The sequence below is a fragment of the Fistularia commersonii genome, chromosome 11 (assembly GCF_037954325.1).
Source record: "Fistularia commersonii isolate RoL2024-O1a breed Wild chromosome 11, RoL_Fcom_v1.0, whole genome shotgun sequence".
NCBI classification, from domain to species: domain Eukaryota; kingdom Metazoa; phylum Chordata; class Actinopteri; order Syngnathiformes; family Fistulariidae; genus Fistularia; species Fistularia commersonii.
In genome coordinates, this window is record NC_141294.1 from 14,898,120 (window position 1) to 14,925,611 (window position 27,492).

The following is a 27,492-nucleotide window of genomic DNA, read 5'->3' on the forward strand; positions in this document are numbered from 1 at the left end:
AATCTTAAGAGAAATAACTGAAAAAAATATAATAAAATTAAACTAAAATTCACTTATAAATAAATGAAATACGAGCTCAACAAAAGATATCCAGCATCATGAACTATCGCTCCTCCCGTTGTACCCACGCCAGATCTCATGCGGAATATCATTGGCTGAGTGGATCCGTACTCGGCACGCTATTGGCTGATTGAGCATGTCGTTCCGTTCCTCCTGTTGATTGGTTCATGGAGAGAAGCGACTGATCCCCTTGTAGGTTGTGCCCAGCATACATGTCCTGCTCCGCTTCGCTGCCGTTTGCGTAAGCGTGAATACTGTCCACTTTGTGCTATTTATTTTGTGCTATTTTTTTTTTTTGGCGATACCCCCACGCTCTAGGATGCCTTTACGATGTTTATTATTATCCAAAAGTGTTTAATGTACTTTATAAGAGTGTGGGAAGTGTAATACAGTCGATAGCGGGTTGATAGCAGTTTGCGGGAGGTTCGAAAAAAGGGTTGATTTAGGTTTGTTGACAGTTGATATATTTTCAAATACCGTCAAAATGATCACGTCTACTTTGCTAATTCACGTTTCGCGGGGGGGTCTGGGAACGTAACTCCCGCGAAAAGTGAGGGTCCACTGTATTTGAGATTAAGAGGCCAGTGGACTTCCTCCTAAAAAAACGTGAGCGCCTCCAATCCCCCGAAGGCGATCGGAGCTTCTTCGTCGTATCGCCCTCCTGACTTGTACCCGTCCTCCCGCCGTTACGATCGACAGGCGAGGGCGGCGTGAGAAGTCTCAGCACGTTTAATGGCAATTAAGCGCCGCCCGTTTTGCCATCGCCGAGGAAACAACGTAGGCGTTGCTTTGATGGCGGCGTCTGAGGGCCGATCAAGAGGGCCCTCTCGAGGCGTCTGGTTTGAAGTCGCGTGCTCAGATCTGTCAAGACTCGCCCGAATGGCTGATCTGAAGCGGCCCTGTGCTCACGCAGCACATCGCTAAACGCTAAACGAGCGACATATTTACCCAAGAGGGATGAATGAATGAAGTCCTGCTTGTAAGGGGGATGTTATTTGCGATTTTTGACCCGGCGACAAACATCGTGATATCATGATTTCTGTCTGTGGAGGTTCTCGGCCATCCAGATCAGGGGAATTCTTGTCCAAATCTTTTCGTCGTTGCGACTTGGCTTAAATTTCTTCACTTGAAGACGTCTCAGCTCTGGATTTCCACAAGAATTCATGGACTACATCTTTGAAAACCTCATTTAGGCAGTCGAATCAGTCACATTGGGCACCGTTCTCGTTGAAATCTTCTTGTCTTGGCCTTGAATTTCTTTACTTGAAGACATTTCAGCCCTCATTCCAGAGGCTTCTTCACTTCTAAAGACCTGTGGGGAGTTTCCCAATATCACTGCCAGGGTTTTTGGGCGGGTCTACGTTATGGTGGCTTGTTGCGGAAGAGTCGATCTGCAGAAACTACGTCCCAAAGGGGTCGTTACGCTATTGGAGGTTTTGTTTGTTGAGCAAAAGGGCAACTTAGTGGGGCTACCCGGACTGGAACGTGAAAAGGTAAAGCTAAACCTGTTGGATCTCATGAACTGAAGGTCTTGTGGACATTGGCAGGGTTTTCTTCTGGTGGTGAGACTTTCCTGGTTGTTCGGAGGGTGCAGAAGGTCCAGGTCCGTGTGTGCAAACCCGTCTTGGTGTTGATTCCACTACGGAGTTGTACGTTTGCGAAAGGCCACGGTGCGAGGCCTCTCCTGCGTTCGGAGATGGTTTGTTCTGACAAAGATGGCTTCTTTGACTCCTTTCTCCGATCATCTGTCTTCTCTGGCTCGAATACATCTTCAAACGAATAGCTCTTGTTCTTCGGGTGTAAGTGGACTGCGGCTCTCCTGTGTCGGACAGTCCGTTTTGCGCGGAGGTTGTTTGGTCTCTCCAATGTAGACGTCATCGCAATCCACAGCGTTGACGTGACGGAGGAGTTCAAGGTGGAGGTCGAAGCGCATCAGGGATCTGCTCTGAGATGGACAGAGTGACAGATGAGCTGAGACGGGAATCTCTATGGACTATGAAGGTCAGCATGTGCAAGAATGAGTGGCTACAGGGAGGTAGCCTAAGAGATAAGGAGGTAAGGAAGGTTTGGAGAACGGCTGTCGAAGGTGGAGAAGACGAAGGTGGGAGGAGGCATCTTGTCTGGTTTGGAGACACTGAAGAGAAGACGGGAGGTCAGAGCTGGAACCTGCAGATGAAGATGCGAAGGTTCTTTTCGGGAGCGAGGAGGATGGAAAGGATCAGGAATGAGTCCATCAGAGGGACGGCACACGGTAGATGTTCTGGAGGTACAAGTCAGGGGGTGGACAGACAATCTGGGTCGAAGGATACTGAGGTTAAAGTTGGAGGACGTTTAGATGGAGGTTGTGCTGACCTTCTGGAAGGAGCAGCTCAACGGTAGAAGAAGCAGAAGATCCATGGGGTTTGTTTCACATGTAATGACGTGACTTCACATTTTCATTTTACCATTTTGGATTGCATAATCTCGTCTTCTTCTCGCTCAGGAACGCCAAAGAGGTGACCCTCAGCCCGGGAGGGAATTACCATCACAAAAGACCCTTTTCATTCTCAGACAGAAAAATATGCAAACATTATAACCGAACCAACCCCGGTAATCCCAAGGTTTTATGTTTTTTTTTTTTCTTGTTTCCTTTCTGCCGCATCGCAGCTTGAGTAAAAAAAAAAAAAAAAAAAAAATCTTCCATGAAAACAAAAAATTTATCGAGAGAAATAAGCAGAAAGATGAAAAGAGCGCTTCCCCTTTTGAAGTACGAGATAAATAAATCGTATGTGCGTTCGCGGACGAACCGCTCGTGTCGGTTATCGACTCCCTCGTTCGGGTGAAAAAAAAAAAACAACAAAAAAAAACAAAACAAAAGAAGCCTCAATAAGCAGCTTTGTCCGGCGGACTGAGAACAGTCCACTCAGCTCTCGGGCGTTTTCGCCCAAGGGTTCCAGAAAGCTCCGACCCCGACGCTGAATGGCTTGGAAAAACATTGACTCAACGCCGGGTTTGGATCCCCCCGGCTTAGCGCCGTCTGACAACCTCATCAGTCGATGTCTCGGATGTGGACCGATGATTTTGTTCATCCGTGTGATTTTTATTTTTATTTTTCAAAACGATGCCGTCAGGGAAGCTAAACGGTTTCCGTGGTAACCGTCGTTACCGATTGTCCCCCCCCCCCCCCCCCCGCTAGTTCCCGGAGGAATCGCGCCGGAGTCGCTAACCTTCACGCCGTTGGACGACATGATCTTCCTGAAGTGGGAGGAGCCTCTGGAGCCCAACGGCCTCATCACTCAATACGAGGTGAGCACCTGTCCTATTCTTTTAAATTTATTTTTACATTTAGATTTAACCATCTGCTATTGACGTGCATTTTAAAAAGCATCACTGTAGATTTCCAGGTTGTTTATTTTGGTATTTATGGTTTGGAGAAGCTCATTGCAGTGGAGCTCCGTCGACCCGTCCGTCAAAATAGAGCCTCTTCAATGGAAATGCATACATTTTAATATGAATAAGATGCTAGCTTACTAGCATGAAGGACCTCAGGTCGCCTGCCTCCATCCCGACAGCGAATCTCGTGGTTGGACCTGCAGCCAGACGTCCAATCGCGCTATTTTTTCGCATCTGACTCACAAAGGATGTCCGAAACAAAACAACGAAGCGTGCGTGACGTAGAACATGTCATTTTATGCGGGAACGTCTGAACAGGTCTGATTGTCTTAAAGCAAATAAGTCCAAACGCGTGCACTGCATCAACGTCGATGCAGATGTAAGTCTGTTTCAAGAAAGATGCGAAGCCGATACACGTTTCCGTTTCAACGAGATAAAAAACGGGATGTTTTTTGCGTCGTGAGGCATCGTCGGTTGTCAAAGAGCTAAGTATGCTAACGTTAGCCTTCCAGAAAAACAACAGAATGAAAAGCCAACATGTAACATATGCATTTACATGGATTCATGTAACATTTTTGACTCGAATGAGTAATAAATTCAGAGTTACTTAACAGGAAGAAGTAGTTTTAATTATTTTACATTACGTTTGGTTAAATTTAGTTATATTTATCCTGTTAGCGTTACATATGAGGGCGACCATGATGCTGACGTGACCCCTCGGTGAAAACGACCCCTTCTGGAAAGGCAGCCTCTCCCTGAGGTCCATCATGGATCCTGAACAACGCCCCGCGAATAATTCAAACAAACCCCGTTTTCTCGCTATTTCGGTTCAAAAATCCTCATTCGCTCCTTTCGTACACGCTTGGCTTTGAACGCAGCGTGGCGGCGGCGGCGGCGGCGGCGGCTCCCTGCATTCACGCGATAGCACTTAGCTCCGCTTTGGTACCCGTTAAGAAACGAAGCCCTCCATCATTAGGAGATAACTCGCATGCATCTGCTGTGCTGCAGGCGTCCTCCTCGGCCGGATAATGAAGTTGTGTTTAGCGTACACCTCCTGACTGCGGCGAGGTATCTGCAGGCCTGCCAACCTTTCCTCAAGACCTCTTTCCTTGGCCGCGTCTCGCGTCGTTGCCTGGAGGATGTTATTAAACAGGATTTGCGGTTTTGACATATAAACTAGAGACGGCTCGGGTTTTTTTTTTTTTTTTTTTCTTTTCTTTTTTTTTTTTTTCACGTCTTCGACTCTGTCGTTCGTCGATCTCTCTCGGCTGACGGAGGGAAAATCCTCTCCGTTTTCGCCGGGATTAAACAACCGTCCAGCCGAGTCGATCGCCACCGTGTCCGACGATCCGACATCTGACTATTTTGAATATTCATTTTTCTCCTATTTAGACTCATGCTAAGACTAAGATGGGGGATTAATCTCTCCTTACGAAAATCGGGAAAAGGGCTCGGAGATTTTATTAAATTGGTGCACGAAGGACTTCTCGCGTCCAGTCTGTGCAAAGCAAACATAATATCATTTTGCCGAATCTGCGAATAAAACCCCAGACATCGATAGTCAGAGGGGGAAGACTTTGCAAGGCGTGCTGGGTTTTGTTCCCCGCAACAATATATGGCTTAAAAGTGAATAAAATAATCAATAATTGTTTGCATTCGACATCAACGCGAGGCGTTCTGAGCGCGTCCAGCGTCGAATGGTGGCGTGTAAAATGTCCCGTTACAAGACGAAATAAAGTTACGCAACACGGCCTCATATTTCTTCGGTGTTTATTCCCGAAACCCGACTGCAAAATTCACAGCGGTGGCGTTTAATAAGCACGTATTCCTCCTTCCTCGCACGCGTGGGTGAAGATGATGAAGTGGTGGGAAAGTGAAATTAAATCAAACATTACAACCTTAACAGATTAGAACCTGAGATCAGTTCTTAAATTCTATTATATTGACTGTTGGTAAAGTGAAACCAACCATGGCGCAGTAAACAGTTCGTCACGGCAACTGAATAAAAACAATTCTGTCACCTTCCACACACACACACACACACACACACACACACACACACACACACACACAGGGCCAAACACAACTGCTGGACGATGTGACGCCTCTGCAGCTTCACCTTTGAGGGTCAGGTTTCACCCTGGAACCGACGTTTAGCGACATACGACCATTCACCCTCTCATTCACACCACATATAGAGACGCGCAACAATTCACCCTCTCATTCACGTGTCATGTCGAGACATTCACTCTTTCATTCACACATCGTGTTAAAACATGCAACCATTCATCCGTTCACGCTCTCATCTGGACGTCATATAAAGACATGCAACAATTCACAGTCCCATCCATGCATGAAATAGAAATTCATCCATTCACCCTCTCATTCACGTGCCATGTAGAGACGTACGACCGATTCACTCGTTCATTCACGTCACATAGACAAACCTGTTCGCCCTCTCATTTAAACACAGTATGGACACACACAACCATTCACCCGCTCATTCACATGTTTGAGACATGCATCCATTCACACGACATATTGAGATGTGCAACAATTGACCCTCTCATTTACACGACATATAGAGTCATTCTCTCTGTCATTCACAGATGTCAAAACATGCAACCATTCATCCGTTCACGCTCTCATCTGAACGTCATATAAAGTCATGCAACAATTCACCCTCTCATCCATGCATGAAATAGAAATTCATCCATTCACCCTCTCATTCACGTGCCACTCTTTCATTCACGTCACATAGACAAACCTGTTCGCCTTCTGATTGAAACACGATATGGACACACACAACCGTTCACCCTCTCATTTACATGTTAGAGACGTGCATCCATTCACCCTCTCATTCACTCTGTCATTCGCACATCATGTTAGGACATGCAACCATTCACTCTCTCATCTGGACATCATATAAAGTCATGCAACAATTCACCCTCTCATCCATGCATGAAATAGAAATTCATCCATTCACCCTCTCATTCACGTGCCATGTAGAGACGTACGACCGGTTCACTCGTTCATTCACGTCACATAGAAACACAACCGTTCGCCCTCTCGTTCACATGTTAGACGTGCATCCATTCACCCGTTCATTCACACCCCATGTAGAAAAACAAGCAATTCACTCTGTCATTCAGGCATTATGTTAAGATTTGCAACAATTCACCCTCATCCATGCATCAAATAGACATTCATCCATTCATTCACTTTTGTCCCCAGAGCTGTCCAATTTTCAGCAACCCTGCAAAACCCTCATTATATATTTATAATATAAATGCAGAGCGAGCTTACTTACAATTTGCACAGCAATATATATAAATATATGTATTATTAGTATTATTACAATTTTTTAATTTATTTTTTGACGTTGACAATTTGTTGCTGCCCCCCAATTGTGCTTTGGGATGTTTTCTTTAAATTTTGATTTTGACAGAGACACATTCAGTCACCCTCTCATTTATACATAAGATAAGATAAAGTAAACTTTATTGATCCCCATTGTTGAAATTCTATTGCACAGAACAGTAAAGGTGTCAAAAAAAAATCAATATAAATATAAATAGAGACAACTGGAAAAAAAACAAGACATCCACAAATAAGAAAGAACAACATTGTCAAGGATAAGAATGGACGGAATAAAAAAAAAAAAGGAGTAAGGGTGAAAGTAAACAACCAAAACTAAACATAAACAGCAACAACAGCAATGATAAGGATAAAATAAATAAACAAAAATAGGGAGGAACACGATATGGATGCATCCAACTATTCATACGTCTGGACAATGTTTGGTCTCCATCGCCTGGACGTAGCAAGTTAGCAAGCGCTAACCACCGCACCACCGTGGCATGTAAAGCAAATAAAAAAAAAAACAATTCATCCCCTGAATTTTTTTTTTTCCTCTCAGCTCATGATTTTCAGGAAGCGATGCCAAAATTAAATTCCTCTCATCTGTAGCTATTAATCCACCGGAGCCAATGGAACGCCGAGAACAGCTAACGGTTCTGAACCATTAGGACAAAACACTGTGGCGGAAATTGGAGCAACCTTGAAAATAACAGTTTGTCCAATATTTGGTGCCAATGATTTGTTTCTGTCCGGGGGAGGTTGTCTTACTCGCATGTATGAAATGCGCGAATAGTTTTAAAATCCGAAGACGCCGTTTTTTTAATGAGCTCAGACGTATTCATGCAGGCTTTAACTTTTTTCCCATCAGCCGATAAACATGGTCGCCGCCATCTTTGAAGGTCGTCGTCGCGACCTTTAACCCGTCGACCGTTCCTTCTCGCCCTCTCCCTCCTCCGACTGCAGATCAGCTACCAGAGCATCGAGTCGTCCGATCCGGGCATCAACGTCCCGGGTCCGAGGAGAACGGTGTCCAAGCTGAAGAACGAAACCTACCACATGTTCTCCAACCTCCACCCGGGGACCACGTACCTCATCTCGGTGCGCGCCCGAACGGCGAAGGGCTTCGGCCAGACGGCCCTCACCGAGATCACCACCAACATCTCAGGTATGTAAAGCTAGCGGAAGCTAGCGACTGCCTGTCACAGATGCAGCGCGTATGCAAAACTCCCAACCTCACCCGCTGTGCGCTATAATTAGGACTCTGGGCTCTCTCGCCGTCTCTCTCTTGACCTTGGCGCACTTCTTCTCTTGCGGGGAACCAAATTACTGCTCCTGGAGTGTACGAGCAATTTTCCGCAGCCTCTCCAAACAAGTGGCCACACTGTCATCTCACGGTCCTTTAGACATAAATTAACTCGAGAGAAGCCGAGGAACCGGAGAAGTGGGTGGGCGGCGGTGTCTTACGCATGAAGAAAGATGTCGCGGGACCGTAATGTCTCCTTCAGGAGTCGAAGATCTTCTCGCAACCGTTTGTTTTTTTTTTTTATTTTAGCTCTTAATGATGCATTTGTGAGGGATGGGGTCACACCTCCGAGGAGCCACTCCCGCCCCTTTTTTTTTGGTTTAGTTATAGATTTCGTGCACGGACTGAGCGCGGGCAGACGGAGCCAAAGAGTCCTAGCAGATCATCCTCAACCTCCTTCGCCGGCCCGCGGTGCACAGCGTTCACTTAAACTGAGCATCTCTCAAATTTGCGCCGACAGCTTGCAAACACTGAACACCTTCAACAACTTCCACCGTCAGCATCTTCGAGGCGGCGTAGCGCGCGCGCGCGCGCGCACCGTGCTGCGCCGCGCCGCGCGCTGACCGCTCATGCGCCCACATCCGCGCATACAAAAGACATCTGCTCCGTCGTGTCTGATGCGCAATCGACATCCCGGCAAACTCCACCTGGCAGCAGGCATCAAGCTTTCTTTTAGCTCGACAAATCACAACAGACGTGCAACGGCAGCGCCGCGCTTTTTTTTTTCCTTGATACCTCAACTCACTTTATGTCGGCGCGGGACGCCGTGGTCTTAGAAGACCAGTTTTTAATATAATGCTCATTGATTCTACATGAATAGTTTGCTCTCCTTCCCCTCGCTAATTGACTACTGATATTAAAGAGAAATGTGTTGCCGCATCTCCAGGGAGGAGCACGACTTAAGCCAAATCCTTTTAAATGAGAAACCCAATCAATTTAGCTTCACTCGCATGACTTTTAATTGGACTTGTGTCCAAGACAACTAGCAGGGAAATTCAAACATCGCACTGAATGTGGGTATTTGGTATATTAGCGCTGTTATCCTGTTATGTGGAAAAAGAAGGGCTCATTGGTGAGACTTTTTTTTTTTTTGGTTAGGCACTTCTTGGGCTAACATATTTATAGCGCATCGAAAAAAAAGGGACACAATAGCCTCAAACTTGAGCTTTTTTTTCGGATATGCAGTCTTAATGCGAATAGGCCACGGTGACAATTAGCACCTTCAAATCCGAGGCCGCGGTCCTCGGGTGGAAGTTCAAGTATCTTGTTCAGGAGCGATGGAGGAAAGAGTGGGAGTTTGATGCAGTGCAGCGCTAGCAGCGATGTAGACTCTGCATGGGTGAACTGGTCGATCTGCGTTCCTCACCAGATAATAGGTGGCCAAAATGATAGGGGGTTAGAAGCTTGGGTATCCAGTCGGGGGTCAGAGGAGAGCCGCTGCTTCTCAAGCATCCAGGGGAGCCGGGTGATGTGGCTCGGGCAACTGGTAAGGATGCCTCCCGGACACCTCCAGTGTCGGGTATGTTCCACCAGGCAGAGGCTCCAGGGTAGACCCAGTGCATGAGGGACTATGTCTTGCGACTGTCCAGTGGCTTAAGTATGCTTAAGTATGCCTAAGTATCCCCCAAGACCCTGACCTGGATAGCCAGCAGAAGACGGGTGGATGGATGGTAGACTTTATTTCTAACTTGTGAACTCTGTGTTGTCCACAGCTCCTACATTTGATTATGGAGACATGCCGTCCCCCCTGAGTGAAACTGAGAGCACCATCACTGTTCTCCTGCGTCCTGCTCAGGGAAGGGGAGCACCCGTCAGGTGAGGAATCTCTGGCAAATACGCATCTCTTAGAGCGGTATTTCCTTATCGAGAGCGGAGCGTTCTTCTCGTGTCCAGCACTTACCAGGTGGTCGTCGAGGAGGAGACCGGGAAAAAAGTGAAGAGGGAGCTGGGGCTTCAGGAGTGCTTCCCACTGCCCATGTCCCACGGCGAGGCGCTAGCTAGGGGAACTCCCCACTACTACACCGCGGAGCTGCCGCCCAGCAGCCTGCCGGAGGCCAGTCCCTTCACCGTGGGCGACAACCATACCTACAACGGCTACTGGAACAGCCCCTTGGACCCGCGCAAGAGCTACCTTGTCTACTTCCAGGCCATGAGCAACTTCAGAGGGGTAGGTGGCTGCCGCTTTCCGGCATGAGAATTCAGAGTGTGTTGAACTCAGAGTGAGTTGCGGTTGTTGTTGAGTATCGTTGTTCGCTAATGCGGCCGTAGGACGGTCGGCATTATCCGTGCTCGCAACCCTTCGGAACTGTATTTACGCCGTGAAAGGTTTTTGTCGGATGAAAACATTTTCAGCTGGCAGAGTAACTCTTTGGAAACGCCTCGTATTTACATCGACGCGTTCGGATTCTTTGCATACAAAGCGTGTCCTGAGACGGGGAATTACTCGGATGCAGCACTCCCAGCTAGCGGAGCTGTGATTAACTGGAATTACCCGACGCATCGCTGCACCCGTCTCATCATTTGGTTGCCGTTCGTTGGCACCGTTACCTAACGCTCCGTGTACCCGCTCCTGTGTGTTATTATTATTTTAACAAACAGAAAACATTGAGAACCAGCGCATTTATTTTCATTTGACTGTTTTTTTTTTTTTTCAATCCAGCAAAAAGAGGTATTACAGGGGCTAATAGCGCGAGTGATACACCGGGCGCCGGAGATGGCGCCGCCGTCAAAGTTAATTTCTTTTTTTTTGTTTGTTTTTTTTTTTTTTTTTACCATTTATACAAACAGCAATCAAAAAGATTTATGAAACGCGGAGTTATAATTCCAAACGCAGCAGGCAGTTTCAGGCTTTCTGCTCGGGCTGACGCAAAACAACAAACCACTTTGGGGCAGACTTGTTGCTTTTCCGTGTTGATAAAGATATTTTTCCGCTCTTGTTTGGGCAACAATAAACCCTTTTCATGTTGGCCGGTTCAAACGCGGCCGGGTTGCCGCCGGCTCCCCCCCGGAAGTAGCGCCGGTCTTTTCGGATCGGTCTTTTTTAGCACGGAGGCACAAAGCGACGGGAGTCGAGGGGCCGATTTTGCATCGAATGTGCGCGTATTACCCAATTTAAATACAAGCGGGGAAGCGTCGAGGCACCGGCACGCTGTTTGCTCAGCAATCCATTCCACCCTTTACGAGCGCTAGGCTAATTACACGCTTTCTGTCGATTGGCGCGCCGGCTTATTGACCACATGAACGGAAGGGCTTTTTTTTTTTTTTTTTAGGCAATCCCGGTACCGCAGCTTAGCATCGGTGAGAATCCTCTCTTCTCGCGCTCGAAAGCACACAGGGGGACCCCGGCGGTTTCTTGTCAAACCCCGCGGACGATACATTACCTCCCCAAAATTCCATTACGGGCAGAACCGATACCCAGGCGAGGCAATTACTTAGGGGTAATTGGACGCAGGTGCAGATCACCAGAGGGGGGAAAGTGGCGGGCGGACATTGTGTCCATCGCAACGTCGGAGGCCATTTTTTTTTTTTTTGGCAACGATGAAGTCATGGAACTTTACAGGTTCGGCGGCGTTATCGCTAAAAGACGCTAGCATTAGCGGATTATTAGTCCCGCGGGCAAAGCGGGTGCGGCTCGCCCTTGTGTACCGCCGCCGCCGCCGTCTTTTTCCGGGCCGGTAGAGAAACACACACGGGGAGTGCAGCGTGAGCGCTTCACACCGCCGAGCTACAAAGAGCGGGATTAGAAAGGGGAGGCCTGGATTTGGGAGCGGATGGGATTAGGGTTTGTTTTGTCTGGCGGGGGGCCAGCATCCATGACCCACAATGAGCGGGGAAACGGCGCCAAATCACACAGCCGGCGCCGTCCTCGGTCTTTTTAAACAGGGGCGGCCGTCGCCCACAAATACACCAGCGGCGGCCGTCTGGAACGACCGCGGGTTCCTCTTGAAAAGAACGACGAGGGCGCCGGAAGAATAAAACACATTTCTGCAAAGCCTACGTATAATTACACAACACGCTTTTCTTTCTTTGGTTGGTTTTTTTGTTTCCGCCGCACGCGAGCGCGCGAGCTCAGGTTGTCAGATTTTAAGGTTTTTAATTTCACTCTGCCTCGTTTAAATGTAGAAGCAGGGCGTTGGGTTCGATGCAGCCAGCCAATCAGCAGCGAGGTGCACGCATAATTAGGTACATCTTATCTTATCTTATCTTATCTTATCTTATCTTATCCGATTGGCAGTTAACAGGCTTAGTGAGAGTTTCAAAAATATTTTATCACGTTTTATCTTGATGTTACAAGATCACCATAAACAACAAAGAACTGTATTATCTTATCTTATCTTATTTTATCTGCAGTTGTGATGCTAATGAAGAGTGATGAAAATATTTTAACACTTTTATTTTGATGTTACAAGATCGCCATAATCAATAAAGTATTATCTTATCTAACTTTTTCTTAGCAAATTTTATCTTATTTTATCTGCGGTTGTGACACTAATGAAGAGTTACAAAAATATTTTAATACTTTTATTTTGATGTTAAAAGATCACCATAATCAACAAAGTATTATCTTATCTTGTTTTATCTCATTTTTTCTTATCTTATCTTATCTTATCTTATCTTATCTTATCTGCGGTTGTGACGCTAATAAAGAGTGACAAAAATTGTTTTTAATACTTTTATTTTGATGTTACAATATCGCCATAATCAATAAAGTATTATCTTATCTAAATATATCTTATCTTATCTGTAGTTGCGACGCTAATGAAGAGCGACAAAAATATTTTAACAGGTTTTATTTAGATTTTACAAGATAGTCTTAATCAGTAAAGTATTGTCTTATCTGCGGTTGTTGTGACACTTATTAAGAGCGAAAAATTTTGGAATATTTTCTTTAGATGTTACAAGGTCGCCATCATTTTTTTTTAAATAACATTCAAAAAATAAAAGAACTAAAATAAATACATTTTAATTAAAATACTCGTTAATTATTTTCAACCCCCCCCGGCGTCCTAGGGGTCAAAAAGCCGCGGGCCGTCGACCCCTGGGCTCGAAAAAAAACCCATCTCTGTGCGGAATTAAAACAAAATAATAGCCGAAAATCAAAGCGATCCAAAGGAAACACATTGAAGCTTTTGTCGGAAAATGAATTCTATCATTTTTGGCTGTAATTCACTTTCTTTTCACGCCTCCCATATTGCGTCGTGCGGGTTAATGAAGTCGGCATCCGCGCGTTTTGCCAGAATCGGGGAAAAGGGGGCCGGCGTGGCGCCCGACCCGCACGACACGCTCAGCGGCGTGAACGGTTCGAAAACACTACGCAATATTGGACTCATAATATTTAGCATTTACACGGTAATTATCTGGAGAGCGGTTGTCAAGCCTCTGTAATTGCTTTGATTGATCCATCCAAGGAGGTACTTGAAAGGCTGCTGCTACACACTGCGGCTTTGCAGGCCATTAGCTTCCCCGCAACTTCAAAAACACACACACACACACATTCGCGGGGAAACTTTTGAGTTATTTCCCGCGGATGCCTTTGCTGATGCGCTGGCATCCGTGTTTTGTATTTAGCGCTGCCAGGACCCGCCGGGCTCTCTGGCGTGACGGGTAGAACATGGCCAAATGTTTGATGTGCGCTCGACAATGTCGGGTTCGCCAATTAACTCCTCGGCTGTGAGCAGGACCTTCACACAAGCCCTTGTGTTTAATTCAGACCCCGAGATTCCGCGATGAGTGGATGATTTTTATTTATTTTTTCTTGTGTAGGAAGATCGTTTTTAAAATATATATATATATATAAAAATCAGCGACCTCTTATTCACACGTCTTGACGTTTCAGGGTCTCCGACGAACGTCCTTTATTTCCTGTTTTTTTTTTGGGAGGGTGTGAAGAACCCTGAGGGCATCGGTAGAACATCCTGGAATGAAATCCAAAATAAATAAGTAAATACATAAATAAATGTAGAAAACTAAATAGGTAAATAAATAAATTATTCTGGAAAAATAAATCAGTAAATTAAAAAATAAACATACTGTATTATTATTATTAATCATTATAAATACAATATCTATGAGTGTTTTTAAAATCTATCTATCTATCTATCTATCTATCTATCTATCTATCTATCTATCTATCTATCTATCTATCTATCTATCTATCTATCTATCTATCTATCTATCTATCTATCATATTAATTTTTTTTATTGAAATTGACCTGAACGGCACCCCTGAGTGCAGGATAAGTGTCAAAAAAGGCAAATAATACTACTAATAATAATTATTATTATTATTAGTATTATTATTATTATAAAAATTCAATATCTATGTATGTTTGTATAATCTATCTATCTAATATTACAAGATTTTTTTTATTGAAAATGACCTGCACAGCAACCCTGAGTGCAAGATAAGATGGATGGATGGATGATAGCACAAATATAAATAATAATAACGATAATAAATACAATATCCATGCATGTTTTTAAAATCTATCTATCTATCTATCTATCTATCTATCTATCTATCTATCTATCTATCTATCTATCTATCTATCTATCTATCTATCTATCTATCTATCTATCTATCTATCTATCTATCTATCCATCTAATGAAAAGCCATTTTTTGATTGGAATTGACCTGCGTGGCGTCCCTGAGTGCAGGATAAGCTCGGCAGACGACGAGTAATTGAAACACACATTTCCTGAAGGGCCGCCTGCGTCCGCGGCGATGATATATAATCTCACAGGATCAGCCAGTTCCACAATTATGATATAAAATGTGATATTTCCTCGAGTGTTCATTTGTCGCGGGCGTAGATTTAAACGACAGAAAACACGTTTCTTCCCCTCGTCTTGTGTTTTCCTCACATCAAAACTGTCGCGTTGAGAAGTTATTTAAGAATCCGTCGGCCCTTAAAATGGATTTTCAAAAAAAAAAAAAAAACAACAAAAAAAAAAAAAAAAAAAAGCAATTTAGCTGGAGTTTAAGGCGAACGCTTTTCGCTCATTTCCGGACGGTCGCATTTGCATAATTGTCCCACAATGCCTGAATTAGTAACTGTAAATTTTAATTTGATAATGCATCTCCCCCTCCAAGAGGTGGCGGGATGGAATTGGATTAGCGTCTCGGATTTCATTAGTGTTGTTTGACAAAGGTCCTTTTCATAACGCTGAGATGTCATCAGCTTTGGATTTGAATAAAATTAATTCTGTTTCATGGCGGCGCGACGGTCTGAAACACTCCTCTTAATTACGCCGCCTTCCTCACGCCGCCCGGCTCTCCTTCTCCTTCGGCGAAGAAAAAATGTCCGCTCGCCGTCGTCGTGACCGACAGTCAGACGTCCGTTTTTATTTTCATAAAAATTCCTTTTTCCTCTCAGAGAGAGGAGCCGCGGAATCCGCTCGCGTTTTAGCATTTTCAATCTTTAACGGCGGGAAAGATATTAAAGGGAATTTGTGCGTGTTTTTTTTTTTTTTTTGGGCTAGAAATTCTTTTTTATGTAAAATGCAAAAGCGGCGGTTTTCCTTTCTGACGGGCCTTTTCTCTCTCTTTTTCAGGAATCCAGAATAAACTGCATCCGCATCGCTCGCAAAGGTAACTGGAAAATCGAGTTTCTCAAGGCAAAATGTTAACAAACCCTCAAATTTAAAGCCACACTTTATAGCCTTGACTTTGATACTTAATGTTTTTATTTGAACTTTTTAGTCTCCCTCCTTCCTACTATTATTTATTATTGTTATTTCCTTTGGGGTAAATAAAGTTGTTCCTATTCTTATTCTTAAATGTGAACATTGAAGGGAATATCTAGATGTCAACCATTAAAAGGCGATTATTAGTGTGCAGAATTATAAAGCAACTCTATGCAAAACAAAGATTCTCCCCATTTCGCTTGTTCGTTTTCACCTATTCAATATTTTGAAACAAAAAAAAAAACAAAAAAAAGACGTCCTGTTGGAGGAAGGCCCCAAAGTTCTCAATTGGGTTTAAGTCGGGCGAAAAAAGTGGGTTTTGTCATTCGTTTTTCCATCTTAAGGCCTTTACTGGAACGTTATCTTGCGTAAAAACAGTCTTTTCCCTGCACCACCGCTTGAAGAAAGCATCTTCTGAAACTTAGCAGTAGGTCTGAGAGTTGATTCGGAGTCCATTTTCACCTTGAAAAGGTTCACCCTTCTTGCCATATGCGCTATGTTCATAACTTTATTTTTATTTTTATTCTGTACATACTCATTGCAAAATTTCACTCTGCCCGCACAATAACCGTTGAAAACTCTTGACTCTTGATATGAGTGAATGCTTCTATGTCTCCAAATGATGTGTGAATGAGACGCTGAATGGTTGTGTGTCTTGAAGCAAGGCCTTCTCCGCTGGCCTAAAAAAAAAAGTCTGCATTACAGTCTTATTTAATTTCATTTTGTCCATGAATACTAATGAAATAATTCTGTTTCCTTTCATGGTTTTTTTTTCCCCTGGCTGTGCCGACTACAGATGTGTATTTTCATATGAAAGCATTTAACCAATCACATTCCAGCCATAATTTGGCGCAAGGCAGGGTCAAAGTCAAAGAAATCTGCCTGGAGGCCTTCGCAATGAGATTTGCAGGCGCTCTCGCAAAAAAATAAGCGTTGATGAAACTGTTGCTTCGACCGATCGGATTTTGAGTTGTGACATCAAGGCCTTCTAGAAGGCTACGGTAACGTTAGCATGTCACACGCCCTTTGATTGGATCGTCAGAGAGCATACTAGCCAGAGCTAGCGGGCTGTACAGACTCATATATAGTTGTGTTGATATAACTGCTAATTTGTCAACCCATGACGGTTGAAGGAAGAGAAGAAATTGATGTGGTTGCAGATTTATCTGCCTGGAGGCCTTCAGAATGAGATTTGCAGGCGCTCTAGCAAAAAATAAGCATTGATAAAAGTGTTGCTTCAACAGATCGGATTTTGAGTTGCAACACCAAGGCTTTCTAGAAGGCTACGGTAACGTTAGCGTGTCACACACCCTTAGCCAGAGCGAGCAGGCTGCATCAGTAGCTAGCTGCACTCTGAACCGGAATCCAAAAAAGTGGAAAAAGCCGTACCCCGAAGTAGCGAGGGTCCACTGGACCGCAATTCCGCATAATAAGGTGTATTTTATAGCCATAAAAAACACAAATGTAGGAGTCGGTGATAAATGAAGCTCTACCGAAGGCCTGGGTTTGAAACCCACGGCTCGCCACCGATGAAAACAATTCATTTTCCCGGAAATAATCCATCGCACTCGCTCCCGCCGGACACTCAGGCTTGTCTTCCACCTGGTCTCCGACGACCTCCTTCAGCGGCGAAAGAAAAACAAACTGTTATTGTCCTCCTTCGGGCTTCCGGCCTTTCGGGCCGGGGGCGAAGGTTGTGTGTGTGTGTGTGTGTGTGGCGGACGTTATTTTCCGCCGTTCCCGGTTGCGTGGCGATGGAAAAGGGCAGCAGGCGGGGAGGGAGTAGAGGTTAGACTTTCATCGTGTTTGTTTGGGGCCAGACGCCGAGACACGCCATATCAAAGGCTGCCTCTTTGTTCTCATCAGCGGCTCCACTAGACGGCAATATCTGAGAGGTCGCGACCCCGGCGCCGTTCAGAAGGGTCCTCCAGATCAAAACTTCCAGATGGAGCTACCTTGGCCTATCGGTAGGAGGAAGCCTCCCCCCCCCCTCCCTCTCGCCGCCCCTCTGCGCCTCGGCTTTCGGATTCAAAGGGACTTGAAAAGGCCAGGGAAATTGACTTTAAGTCCCGGTGGCAGGAGAAAACCTCGCTGTCGGATCCCGCCGAATAAAAAGTCATGTATTTATGGTTAGCGTAGCATTAAGCAGGAGCCCGGAGAGTAAATTGACTTGGCGGGGCGTCGCGTTCCGGTGAGCCCCGCCCCCCTCTTCCTCCTTGGCTTCCCTTATTTTTCGCGAGTGAAGAATGAAAGAGATGAGATTCCCGTCGAGCCGAGAAGCCAAAAGGCCGGTCCGGCTGTTTTCGGCTCAGGCGCGCATACCGGGACACGGAATAATTATCGTCGCGCAAAAGAGCCGGGGGGAAAAGGGAAAAGATTGAATTGATCGGAGGGCGGTTGGGGAGACGACAAAATCCGGGGGGTTATTTCCAATTTGGAGGTGAGAGGTCTCTTTCGATCGCGCCGGCGTTAGCGTGGCTGCAAAGTGGAGGCAAATGATTGTGGCTGGGATAACACAACCGGAGATTACATTTCAACTTCCAGGTGACACTTTAATTAAGGTTACTCTGGCAGGCTAAACACAACAATGGACTCCCCGTCCCAGAAATGTATTTCCGCTTTCTCGAAACCCCCCCTCGCCCGTCCCGAATGTCAGCGGGCTCCAGGCTCGGGTTTCGGCCCCGTCGCGCACGCCTGGGTTTCATTTCTGCGCGTCATTTCGAATTAAATCGGAGCGTTAAATGGACGCCAGCTGTCGGGCCGCTAGGCTGCTAAACTCCACCGGAACGTTTGAAACTTCTCGACAATTTGCTTCCGATGAGAATCGCTTATCGCGCGCCGTGGATGCGGGATTAGCATTAGGTGCTAATCACGTAAGAGACGGGCGTAGCGGTTAGCGCTCTCACCGCGATTCTCATCGGGTTCCTACGTGGGGGATCTCCACGTTCTCCACGGGTTCCTCAGGGTTCTCCGGGGTTCCTCACACATGCAGGAGGTTCATGAAGGCCCTGCGTCGTCCAGACATGTGAACGAGCGGTTGTACGCGGACAGTTTTTATGACTAACCTGGAAAAATAAACAGCGAACACGTTGTCATCCCAAATCGTAGCGGCTTTCTAGTCAGTTTTCCAATATTTTGTGGCTCGCTGCTTGAAATCATTTGTGTTTGCTCACATGCATCTGTGGGTTTTATACGGTGGGTTTGAAAAAAATGGGGAAGGAAAAAATGAAAAAAAAGTAACGTTGCCATGTATTTTTTTTTTTGCTTCAAAATTTGTAAACAAATTTGTTTTTTGATGAAAAAACATCTAGTGATAATTTTAAAACAATCTTTTCTTTTCTTATTTGTATAAAAACCACAAAAGCAATGCCGAAAAAAAAAAACGGGCAAAATTAAACAGATTGATGTAATAACCAGAATAGCCACCATTAGCCTTGTAAACATTATACCTCCTCTTATAAATGCTAACAATCCATTTTCTAATAAACTAATGGCAAATTTTCCTGCAGTGACAAGATTTTCTCTTTTAACTCAACAATATTTTTAGGGTGTGATTAATTCTTATTTTTAATATTTATTTATTTATTTATTTGTTTGTTTGTTTGTTTGTTTATTTATTTATTTGTATTTTTGTTAGAGGAACAGTACATTTAATATAAAGATTTTTATAATTTACCTGTAAACCTCCTTTCCACCAAAACAAAGGAAACATTTGGACTTAGTGTCACTTCTAAGTAATGAAATGGTTTTCTTGGGGGTCAGCAGCCGTGTTTTTTAAAAATAATTAACGATTATTTAATTAAAATGTATTCTATTTTAGTTTGTTCATTTTTAAAATGACAATTTAAATCAGAAGATGAAGCCATCTTGTAACATCCAAATAAAGCGTGTTAAAAATATGGATAATTAAAGTTTGGCTTTTTTTTTTTTTTTAAAAAAAGAGTTGAACATGTTTTGTTGCATGCAGAATTGTAATTTTATTTCTGCAGTTGTTCATTGATTAAAAAAAAATGCAACTCATATACTGGTTATACATATCAAAATGGCAAAAAAAAAAAAGTCAAAGTCCAAAAAACTCCAAGTCAACTTTATTGTCACACATTCAGAACACTGAAATAGCAACACAACAAACAACAGCTTATTGCTGAGGTAAAGATTGAATATTTTAAAATAAAAAATAAAACAATAAGTATTGAATATTTTTCAAATATTGAAATATTTGATTTTCTTTTTATAAGTCAGTGCTAAGGTGCCGTTGCAAAGACAAACAATAGATAAAAAATAAAATGAAATAATAAATAATAAATAAAGATGAGATTTATTAAGACAAGATAAGATAATACTAGATTATGGCGATCTTGTAATATCTTGAAAAAATTTTTTGTTGCCCTTAGGCGTCACAACCGCCAGTAAGATAAAATAATACTTTATTGATCAAATAGAAATTGAGTTTTTTGCTTGAAAGTAATCAAGTTCAAAATGCTTTGCTGCGTGTAGAAATGTCATTTAGTTTTCTCCCTCGCTGTGCTTTGACTTAAATAAACGCAACACACATTTTGTTTTTAAAGGCCAAAAAAATAACAACGCGAAAAAAAACCCAAAATAAAATGCAAAAGAAATAAAATAAACTAATAAATAAATAAAATACCATATAAAATTAAATATAATAGTAAATAAAATACAATTAAATAAATAAAATAAATTAAAAAAAAAAACATAGCTTAGCATAGCTGTTATTTTATTTTTCACCTGCTATTGAGGAAATAAGTGACCTATAAAGATTATTGTATAATGTATATCTTGTTATGAGGTTTTGTAAGAATGTGTAAAACTCTGTTAAGGAACCTGTTCTAATAAATGTTAAAAAAAAAAAACAAAAAAAAAACATAGCATAAATTGCCAGGTTTATTTGTTTTAAATTTCAAAAGGTTTGCATGGCTCCCGTATGTCTCTTGATCCCTGTCCTGTCCGGTCAGATGTCTCCATATGAACGACAGACTGAACGCAATAGAAGAAATAACCCAACGTCATCGTATGCATTATATTTTCCTCCAGAAGAAGAAGAACGCTCGTCTCCGACGGCAACCTTCGCCGTCTGGAGGAAAAAAACAAAACAATCTGTTGTTGTCCTACTTCCAGCTTTGTTTAGTACGAGACTTATTTAAGGATCCCCCTCCGTCCCCCTCCGTCCCACCTCGCCAAACCCCCCAAACGTCTGCGGCCTCAGATAGCCGCGCTAAAACATTGCTCTGTTTTCGTTTTCCTCCGTCCCAGATCTGATTCCACCCCCGGCAGGCTGCGAGATAGAGCTCCGTCCCCGGGCTTTGCTTGACTTTCTGCCTCTCCAGATAGGCTAGTCCCGTTCCGGTCGCTCCTGGAAAAAGGGGGCTAGTTATCGGGGGCTGTCAGGGCCTGAAGGACAGGCTGACACACACACACACACACACACACACACACACACACTCACACACACACAGGAAAAAAGTAGATCAGTAGGCCCCTCCATCAAGACAAAAGGGAGATTTACTTTTTGGAGGTTAGCTTATATTTTGTAACCTTCTGTTATGCTAAAGCTGCTTTTTCTTCTGTTTTGGGCTTCAAATCCGAATTAAAAAAATACATACATTTAGAAAAATAAGTAAATAATCAAGTAATAAGAAATAAAAATATATATATGTATCAATGACAATAATAATTACTTTTGTTATTATTATCATAGTAGTAATAATTATTATTATTATTAAAAATAATAATATCAATATTTTATGAATACAGTAGCTATGCGTGTTTGCAAATTTTATCTCTTTCTGTTTGTATACATATTTTTTTGGGTGTAATCTCTTAAATTCTTTTTTATGTTTATTTTACAAAACATTTTTGTATTTTTTTTAGTGGAACAGTACATTACATATAAAGGGTTTATTATTTACCTGTTTACCTCCTTTATACTAAAACAAATGAAAAATTTGGACTTAATGTAACTTCTAGGTAATGAAACGGTTGTCTCGGGGGTCAGCAACCGTAGCTTTTGAAAATAATTAATAATTATTTAATAGAAAAATATTCTATTTTAGTTTGTTCATTTTTAAAATGTCATTTTAAATTCGAACATGATCCCATCTTGTAACATCTAAATAAAGCATGTTAAAAATATTTTCGGCTCTCTTTTCGCATGCGCCAGTAAAAAGGATGATAGCATGTTGGATAATTAAAGTTTGGCTTTCATTTTTTTTTTTTTTTTTTTAAATAAAAAAAGAGTTGAACATGTTTTGTTGCATGCAATATTATAATTAAAATACATTTTTTTAATCGAAATTGACATGCACAGCGACCCTGAGTGCAGCATAAGTGCTAAGAGATGGATAGATAGATGGAAAATACTACTAATACTACTACTAATAATAATAATGATAATAATCTTTTTTTTTTTTATAAAAAAAGAGTTGAACATGTTTTGTTGCATGCAATATTATATATTAAAATACATTTTTTTAATCGAAATTGACATGCACAGCGACCCTGAGTGCAGGATAAGTGCTAGAAGATGGATAGATAGATGGAAAATACTACTAATACTACTAATAATAATAATGATAATAATCTTTTTTTTTTAATAAAAAAAGAGTTGAACATGTGTTTTGTTGCATGCAATATTATATATTAAAATACATTTTTTTTAATTGAAATTGACATGCACTGCGACCCTGAGTGCAAGATAAGTGCTAGAAGATGGATAGATAGATGGATAATACTACTAATACTACTACTAATAATAATGATAATGCTTTCTTTTTTTTAATGTCTAAGAGTTGAACTTGTTTTGTTGCATGCAATATTATATATTAAAATGCATTTTTTTAATTGAAATTTGCATGCACAGTGACCCTTAGTGCAGGATAGGTGCTAGAAGATGGATAGATAGATGGAAAATACGACTAATACTAATAATAATAATAATGCATCCCATCTATCCTCCCTTCTTATGCACTGTCTTCCACGTCATCGTACCCCTGACACTTTTCTCCACCCATTCCAACCTGTTTCTTCACCTCTTTTCATCATCTTATCAGCAGGTGGATCACCAGAGACGGGGAATCTCTGAGGAGATTCCTGAATTTTCAAATCGGGCTTTATCGCGACAAGTTACCCGCCTGATAAGGTCTTTTTTCCTGCTTCCAGCGGCGTGCAAAGACCACCGCAAAGCCCTGGAGGTGTCCCAGCACTCGGAGGAGATGGGGCTGATCCTCGGGGTGTGCGCCGGCGGCCTGGTGGTCCTCATCCTCCTGCTGGGCGCCGTCATCGTCATCATCAAAAAGGGGTAAAAATCCCGTCCGCCTCGTCGCCGTCACCTCAGATCACCGCCATTGTTTTTGCTCATGTTTTGAGTTGGAGCGGATCGCTAATCCACCCAACCGTCAAAGGGTCGCGCTCATCGGGCCGGACCGACAGCCGAGCGGCGCCGCGTTGTTGTCTTTTTCTTCCGGGGGAGCGCCGGGCGGCGGCGCCGGCAAACAAACCCTCGTCGAGCAGAACCCATCTGAGTGTGTCTGAGTGTGAAGTGTTTAATTAAAGGCGGATGCAATTCAATTAGCCACTTAATTACTCTCGCCAGGCGGAAGCCCGACCCATAAATGAGATGGTAATGGGGAGGGAAAAGGTGTGCTCTTGGAGATGAGTAGACGATGAACCCGCAGGTCTGCGGTAGATTGTTTACACCGAAACAACGGCGAGCCTGTCCTCCTCGGAGAAGATACGCTATGTGGCCAAAAGTATTCGCTCGGCCGTCTTGACTTGTACATGAACTTAAGGGACGTCCCATTCCTGATCCGCAGGGTTCAGTAAGTCCACCCTCTGCAGCTGGAACAGCTTCAACTCTTCTGGGAAGGGTATCCACAAGGTTCAGGAGTGTGTTGATGGGAGTTTTGGACCATTCTTGCAGAAGTACCCTTTTGTTGGATAAGAGGGCCTGGCTTTCAGTCTCCGCTCTGATTCGTCCCAAAGGTGTTGAGTTCAGGACTCCAGTCCAGTTCATCCACAGCAGACTCTGTCCTCCATGTCTTTATGGATTATACTTTGTGCACTGGTGCACAGTCTCGTTGGAAAAGGAAGAGTCCATCTCCAAACTGTCCCCAACATGTTGGGAGATGGAATTGTCCAAGATGTCTTGGTATGCTGAAGCTTTCAGAGTTCCCTTCACAGGCACGAAGGGGCCAAAGTTCACACTTGGCACAATGCAGTCATACAAGTACCGTTCTCCCGGTAACCACCAAACCCAGACTTGCTCATCAGATTGCCAGATGGAGAAGCACGATTGGTCGCTCTGGAGGCTCGTCTCCACTGCTCTAGTGTCAGGTGTCGGCATGCTTCACACAGCTACGTCCGACCCTTTGCGTTGCACTTGTTGACGTCTGGCTCATGCAGCCTCTCGGCCATGGAATCCCATTCTATGAAGCTCTCTGCGCACTGTTCTTCAACTCATCTGAAGGCCACTTTGGCTGAGTTGTTGGCGTGTCCAAATGCTTCCATGTTTTTATGATACAGCTGAAAGTGGATATGGAGAAGCGAAAAAATTTCATGACTGGATTTGTTGCTGGATTTGTTTCCCCTAATACACCCTTGACCATGGAAGTGATTGCAACACCTGATTCCCATTATTCCGATGGGTGAGCCAATACTTTTGGTCATATAGTGTATGTCGGAAAACCTAAATAGAATTGAACTTTATTCATCCCAAAGGAAATTCTTTTGCCATGATATTGATTTTGTTGCTGTCAGGTTTCCTTCTTGGAGAAGGGGAGGAGTTATATAGTTTGATGGCCGCAGGTAAGAAAGACCTTCTGTTGCCTCAGTCCACGGCCGAAAGTGCTCTGGTAGAACTTCAGTCCAGCATGCGATGGTTGACAGGCAGCTTCTTCAGCATCCTCCTCTCAGACACCTCCACCAACGAGTCCAGTTCCCAGAACGGAGCCGGCCTTCCTGATGAGCTTATCCAGTCGGCAGACCGCCGGAGCACGCCGCGGCGTAGAAGATGACGCCACTGTGTGATCTGCAGTCAGCTTTGCAGACCTTGAGTCCCAGAGAAAGACCAAGCAACTCTGCCTTTCCTTTAAAATTGTTTTTTGTCTAGTTTACCGTCTGTACGGACTCCCTGCTACTCATCCACAATGGACAAATAGCACAACGTCCACAAAAACTCTGTCCCGTGGGCAGAGTTGGGGTTTGAGCCGCTCCTCCGTTCCCTAAAATCCACCTCCAACTCTTTTGGGAACGCAAAACGGTTGCAAAGCTAAGCTGTCTGGACGCTCACCCGGAAGAGAACGGCGCGCTAGCGTGCGGTCCTCGGAGGCGTTAGCGCCGAGACGTCTCCTCGGCGGCGGTCCGGCCCGCCCGGTCTGTGCAGGTTCTCATTTTCGCGGTAATCGATGCATTCCGCTCTCAGCTGGCCGCTGCTTTCATCTTGCATCTCTTCTTTCTCCTGATTTTTCTTTGCTACCCCTCCCACCCCCTGCACTCTTGCCAGAAGGGACTACTACTCTTACTATCCGTAAGTGATTGTTTCCTTTCCCATTCCGCCACGATCCATTATACCCGCGCTTCGCCACCAGTCACACGTCGAGATGGAAACGTTAACTGCTTCTGCATGCCTTTTTTTTTTTTTTATTTTACTTATTTTTTTCCTTTGGCGTTTGTTTTTGTCACGATGGTTTATTCACAAAGTCCAATCAAATTTTAAAAAAGAAGCAGCCAAGGACAAAAACGTTGATGCCAACAGAACGTCTCCTTCCAGTCTAAAGTTCCAGACTTTGGGCTGCGGTGAATGCAGATATCTCGGATAGATATTTCACATATTAAATATTGATTTGTTTTCGCATCGGCCGACACATCCTCAAGACGGCTCTGTATGTGAGAGGTTGATATCGGCCGACTCATATTTCAGCCGGGCCCGTCGGTCGTAATTACATTTCTTACCTTCCCGGTTCTTCTTCGTGTTCATCTCCTCCAGGAAACCGGTGAACATGAACAAGACGCCCATCACGTACCGTCAGGAGAAGAGCCACCTGGGCTCCATGGAGCGCAGCTTCACCGACCAGAGCACGTTGCAAGAGGACGAGAGGATGGCGCTGTCCTTCATGGATTCGCACAACTGCGGCAATCGCGGTAAGACAAACAAACCCGAACCCGAGCTCTCGGACCGTGAGGCGGACAATAACAATGACCGGGTCTATTTTCGTACATGAGATGTGCTCTGAGGCGCAGGATAAAACATACGATATATAGAACCAAACGAAACGAACAAAAGTCGAGCTTTAGTTGACTCGCTGTTCAATTTTGTCCGCTACTTTTGGCCATCTCGCTTTGTTCCTTCGGTCTTCATTCCTTGCCGTAGTTCATCTGCTTGCTTCCACCACTTTAGTACCATTGATTCTTTTATGTTGAATTCTTAGTTGAAGCACAGTACGTACCGCTATTACAGAAGGTGGTGGAGGTAAGCATACAAGTCCTGTTCTCTGATTAGCTTATCGTTGCCAGCGATAGCACCTGAAGTTAGCGTGAAGTTGAAAAAACGTTGTATTCTGAGCAGAGCAATGTTTTGTCTATTACAGAAGGTGGTGGAAGTAAGCATACAAGTCCTGTTCTCCGATTAGTTTATCGTTAGCAACGATAGCACCCGATGTTAGCGTGAAGTTGAAACAACGTTGTATTGTGAGCAGAGCAACGTTGTGTCTATTACAGAAGGTGGTGGAGGTAAGCATACAAGTCCTGTTCTCCGATTAGTTTATCGTTAGCAACGATAGCACCCGATGTTAGCGTGAAGTTGAAACAACGTTGTATTGTGAGCAGAGCAACGTTGTGTCTATTACAGAAGGTGGTGGACATAAACATACAAGTACTGTTCTCGGATTAGTTTATCCTTGCCAGCGATAGCACCTGAAGTTAGCGTGCAGTTGAAACACAAGGTATTGTGAGCAGAGCACCATTGTGTCTATTACAGAAGGTAATGGAGGTAAGCATACAAGTCCTGTTCTCTGATTAGTTGATCGTTGCCAGCGATAGCACCTGAAGTTAGCGTGAAGTTGAAACAATGTTGTATTGTGAGCTGAGCAACGATGTGTCTATTACAGAAGGTGTTGGAGGTAAGCATACAAGTCCTGTTCTCGGATTAGTTTATCGTTAGCAGCGATAGCACCTGAAGTTAGTGTGAAGTTGAAACAATGTTGTATTCCAGCTCTACATGATTACTTATCTCACGTTGACACCTGGATCCAACCAAGTAGTGAGTTTAACATAACATCCCCGTGTCGGGTGGGAACAGTCCGATAATCGGTGCGGCTTCGTCGCTGAACAAAGTTGCGCTATTTCGACAGATTTTTGAGCGCAGTGAACCGGTTGGAGGTCATTAAGCTCAGAAAAAATTCGTACACAAGGCGCAAGGCCGATTTTTCGGAAAATGTAAGCACTTTAAGTGCGCCTTATAGTGCGAAAAATACCACGTCGTCTGCGTCGGCGCGGTCTAACCGACCATCTATATTTTGAGCGGGAGGGGGCGTGGGGGGTTGTTGGGTAAACTGCAAATAAAAACAGAGAGAACACAAGAAATGATTTGCGATTCAAGTCGGCGTCTTTCATATTGACTCCCCGGCTAAAATTGCCGGCCTCACGGCGCGCCGGAGAGATGCGCTCTCTAAATTTAGCTCGGGTTATCACTCAA

General features: G+C 43.9%; 1 protein-coding gene across 4 annotated transcripts in view; it reads left to right on the top strand.

Moving 5' to 3' along the window:
- The window catches only part of ptprub (protein tyrosine phosphatase receptor type Ub), a 253,953-nt gene that overhangs the window by 174,720 nt on the left and 51,741 nt on the right, over positions 1–27,492 (top strand). For 2 of the 4 annotated variants that reach the window (XM_086155227.1, XM_086155228.1), the window contains exons 9-16: positions 3,236–3,345; positions 7,756–7,957; positions 9,808–9,910; positions 9,989–10,262; positions 15,651–15,687; positions 22,962–23,100; positions 25,303–25,326; positions 25,786–25,940. In XM_086155227.1, the coding sequence (XP_086011353.1) occupies positions 3,236–3,345; positions 7,756–7,957; positions 9,808–9,910; positions 9,989–10,262; positions 15,651–15,687; positions 22,962–23,100; positions 25,303–25,326; positions 25,786–25,940 (1,044 nt within the window). The remainder of the gene's footprint in view (positions 1–3,235; positions 3,346–7,755; positions 7,958–9,807; positions 9,911–9,988; positions 10,263–15,650; positions 15,688–22,961; positions 23,101–25,302; positions 25,327–25,785; positions 25,941–27,492) is intronic. The other 2 variants (XM_086155230.1, XM_086155231.1) reach the window with 1 other exon arrangement.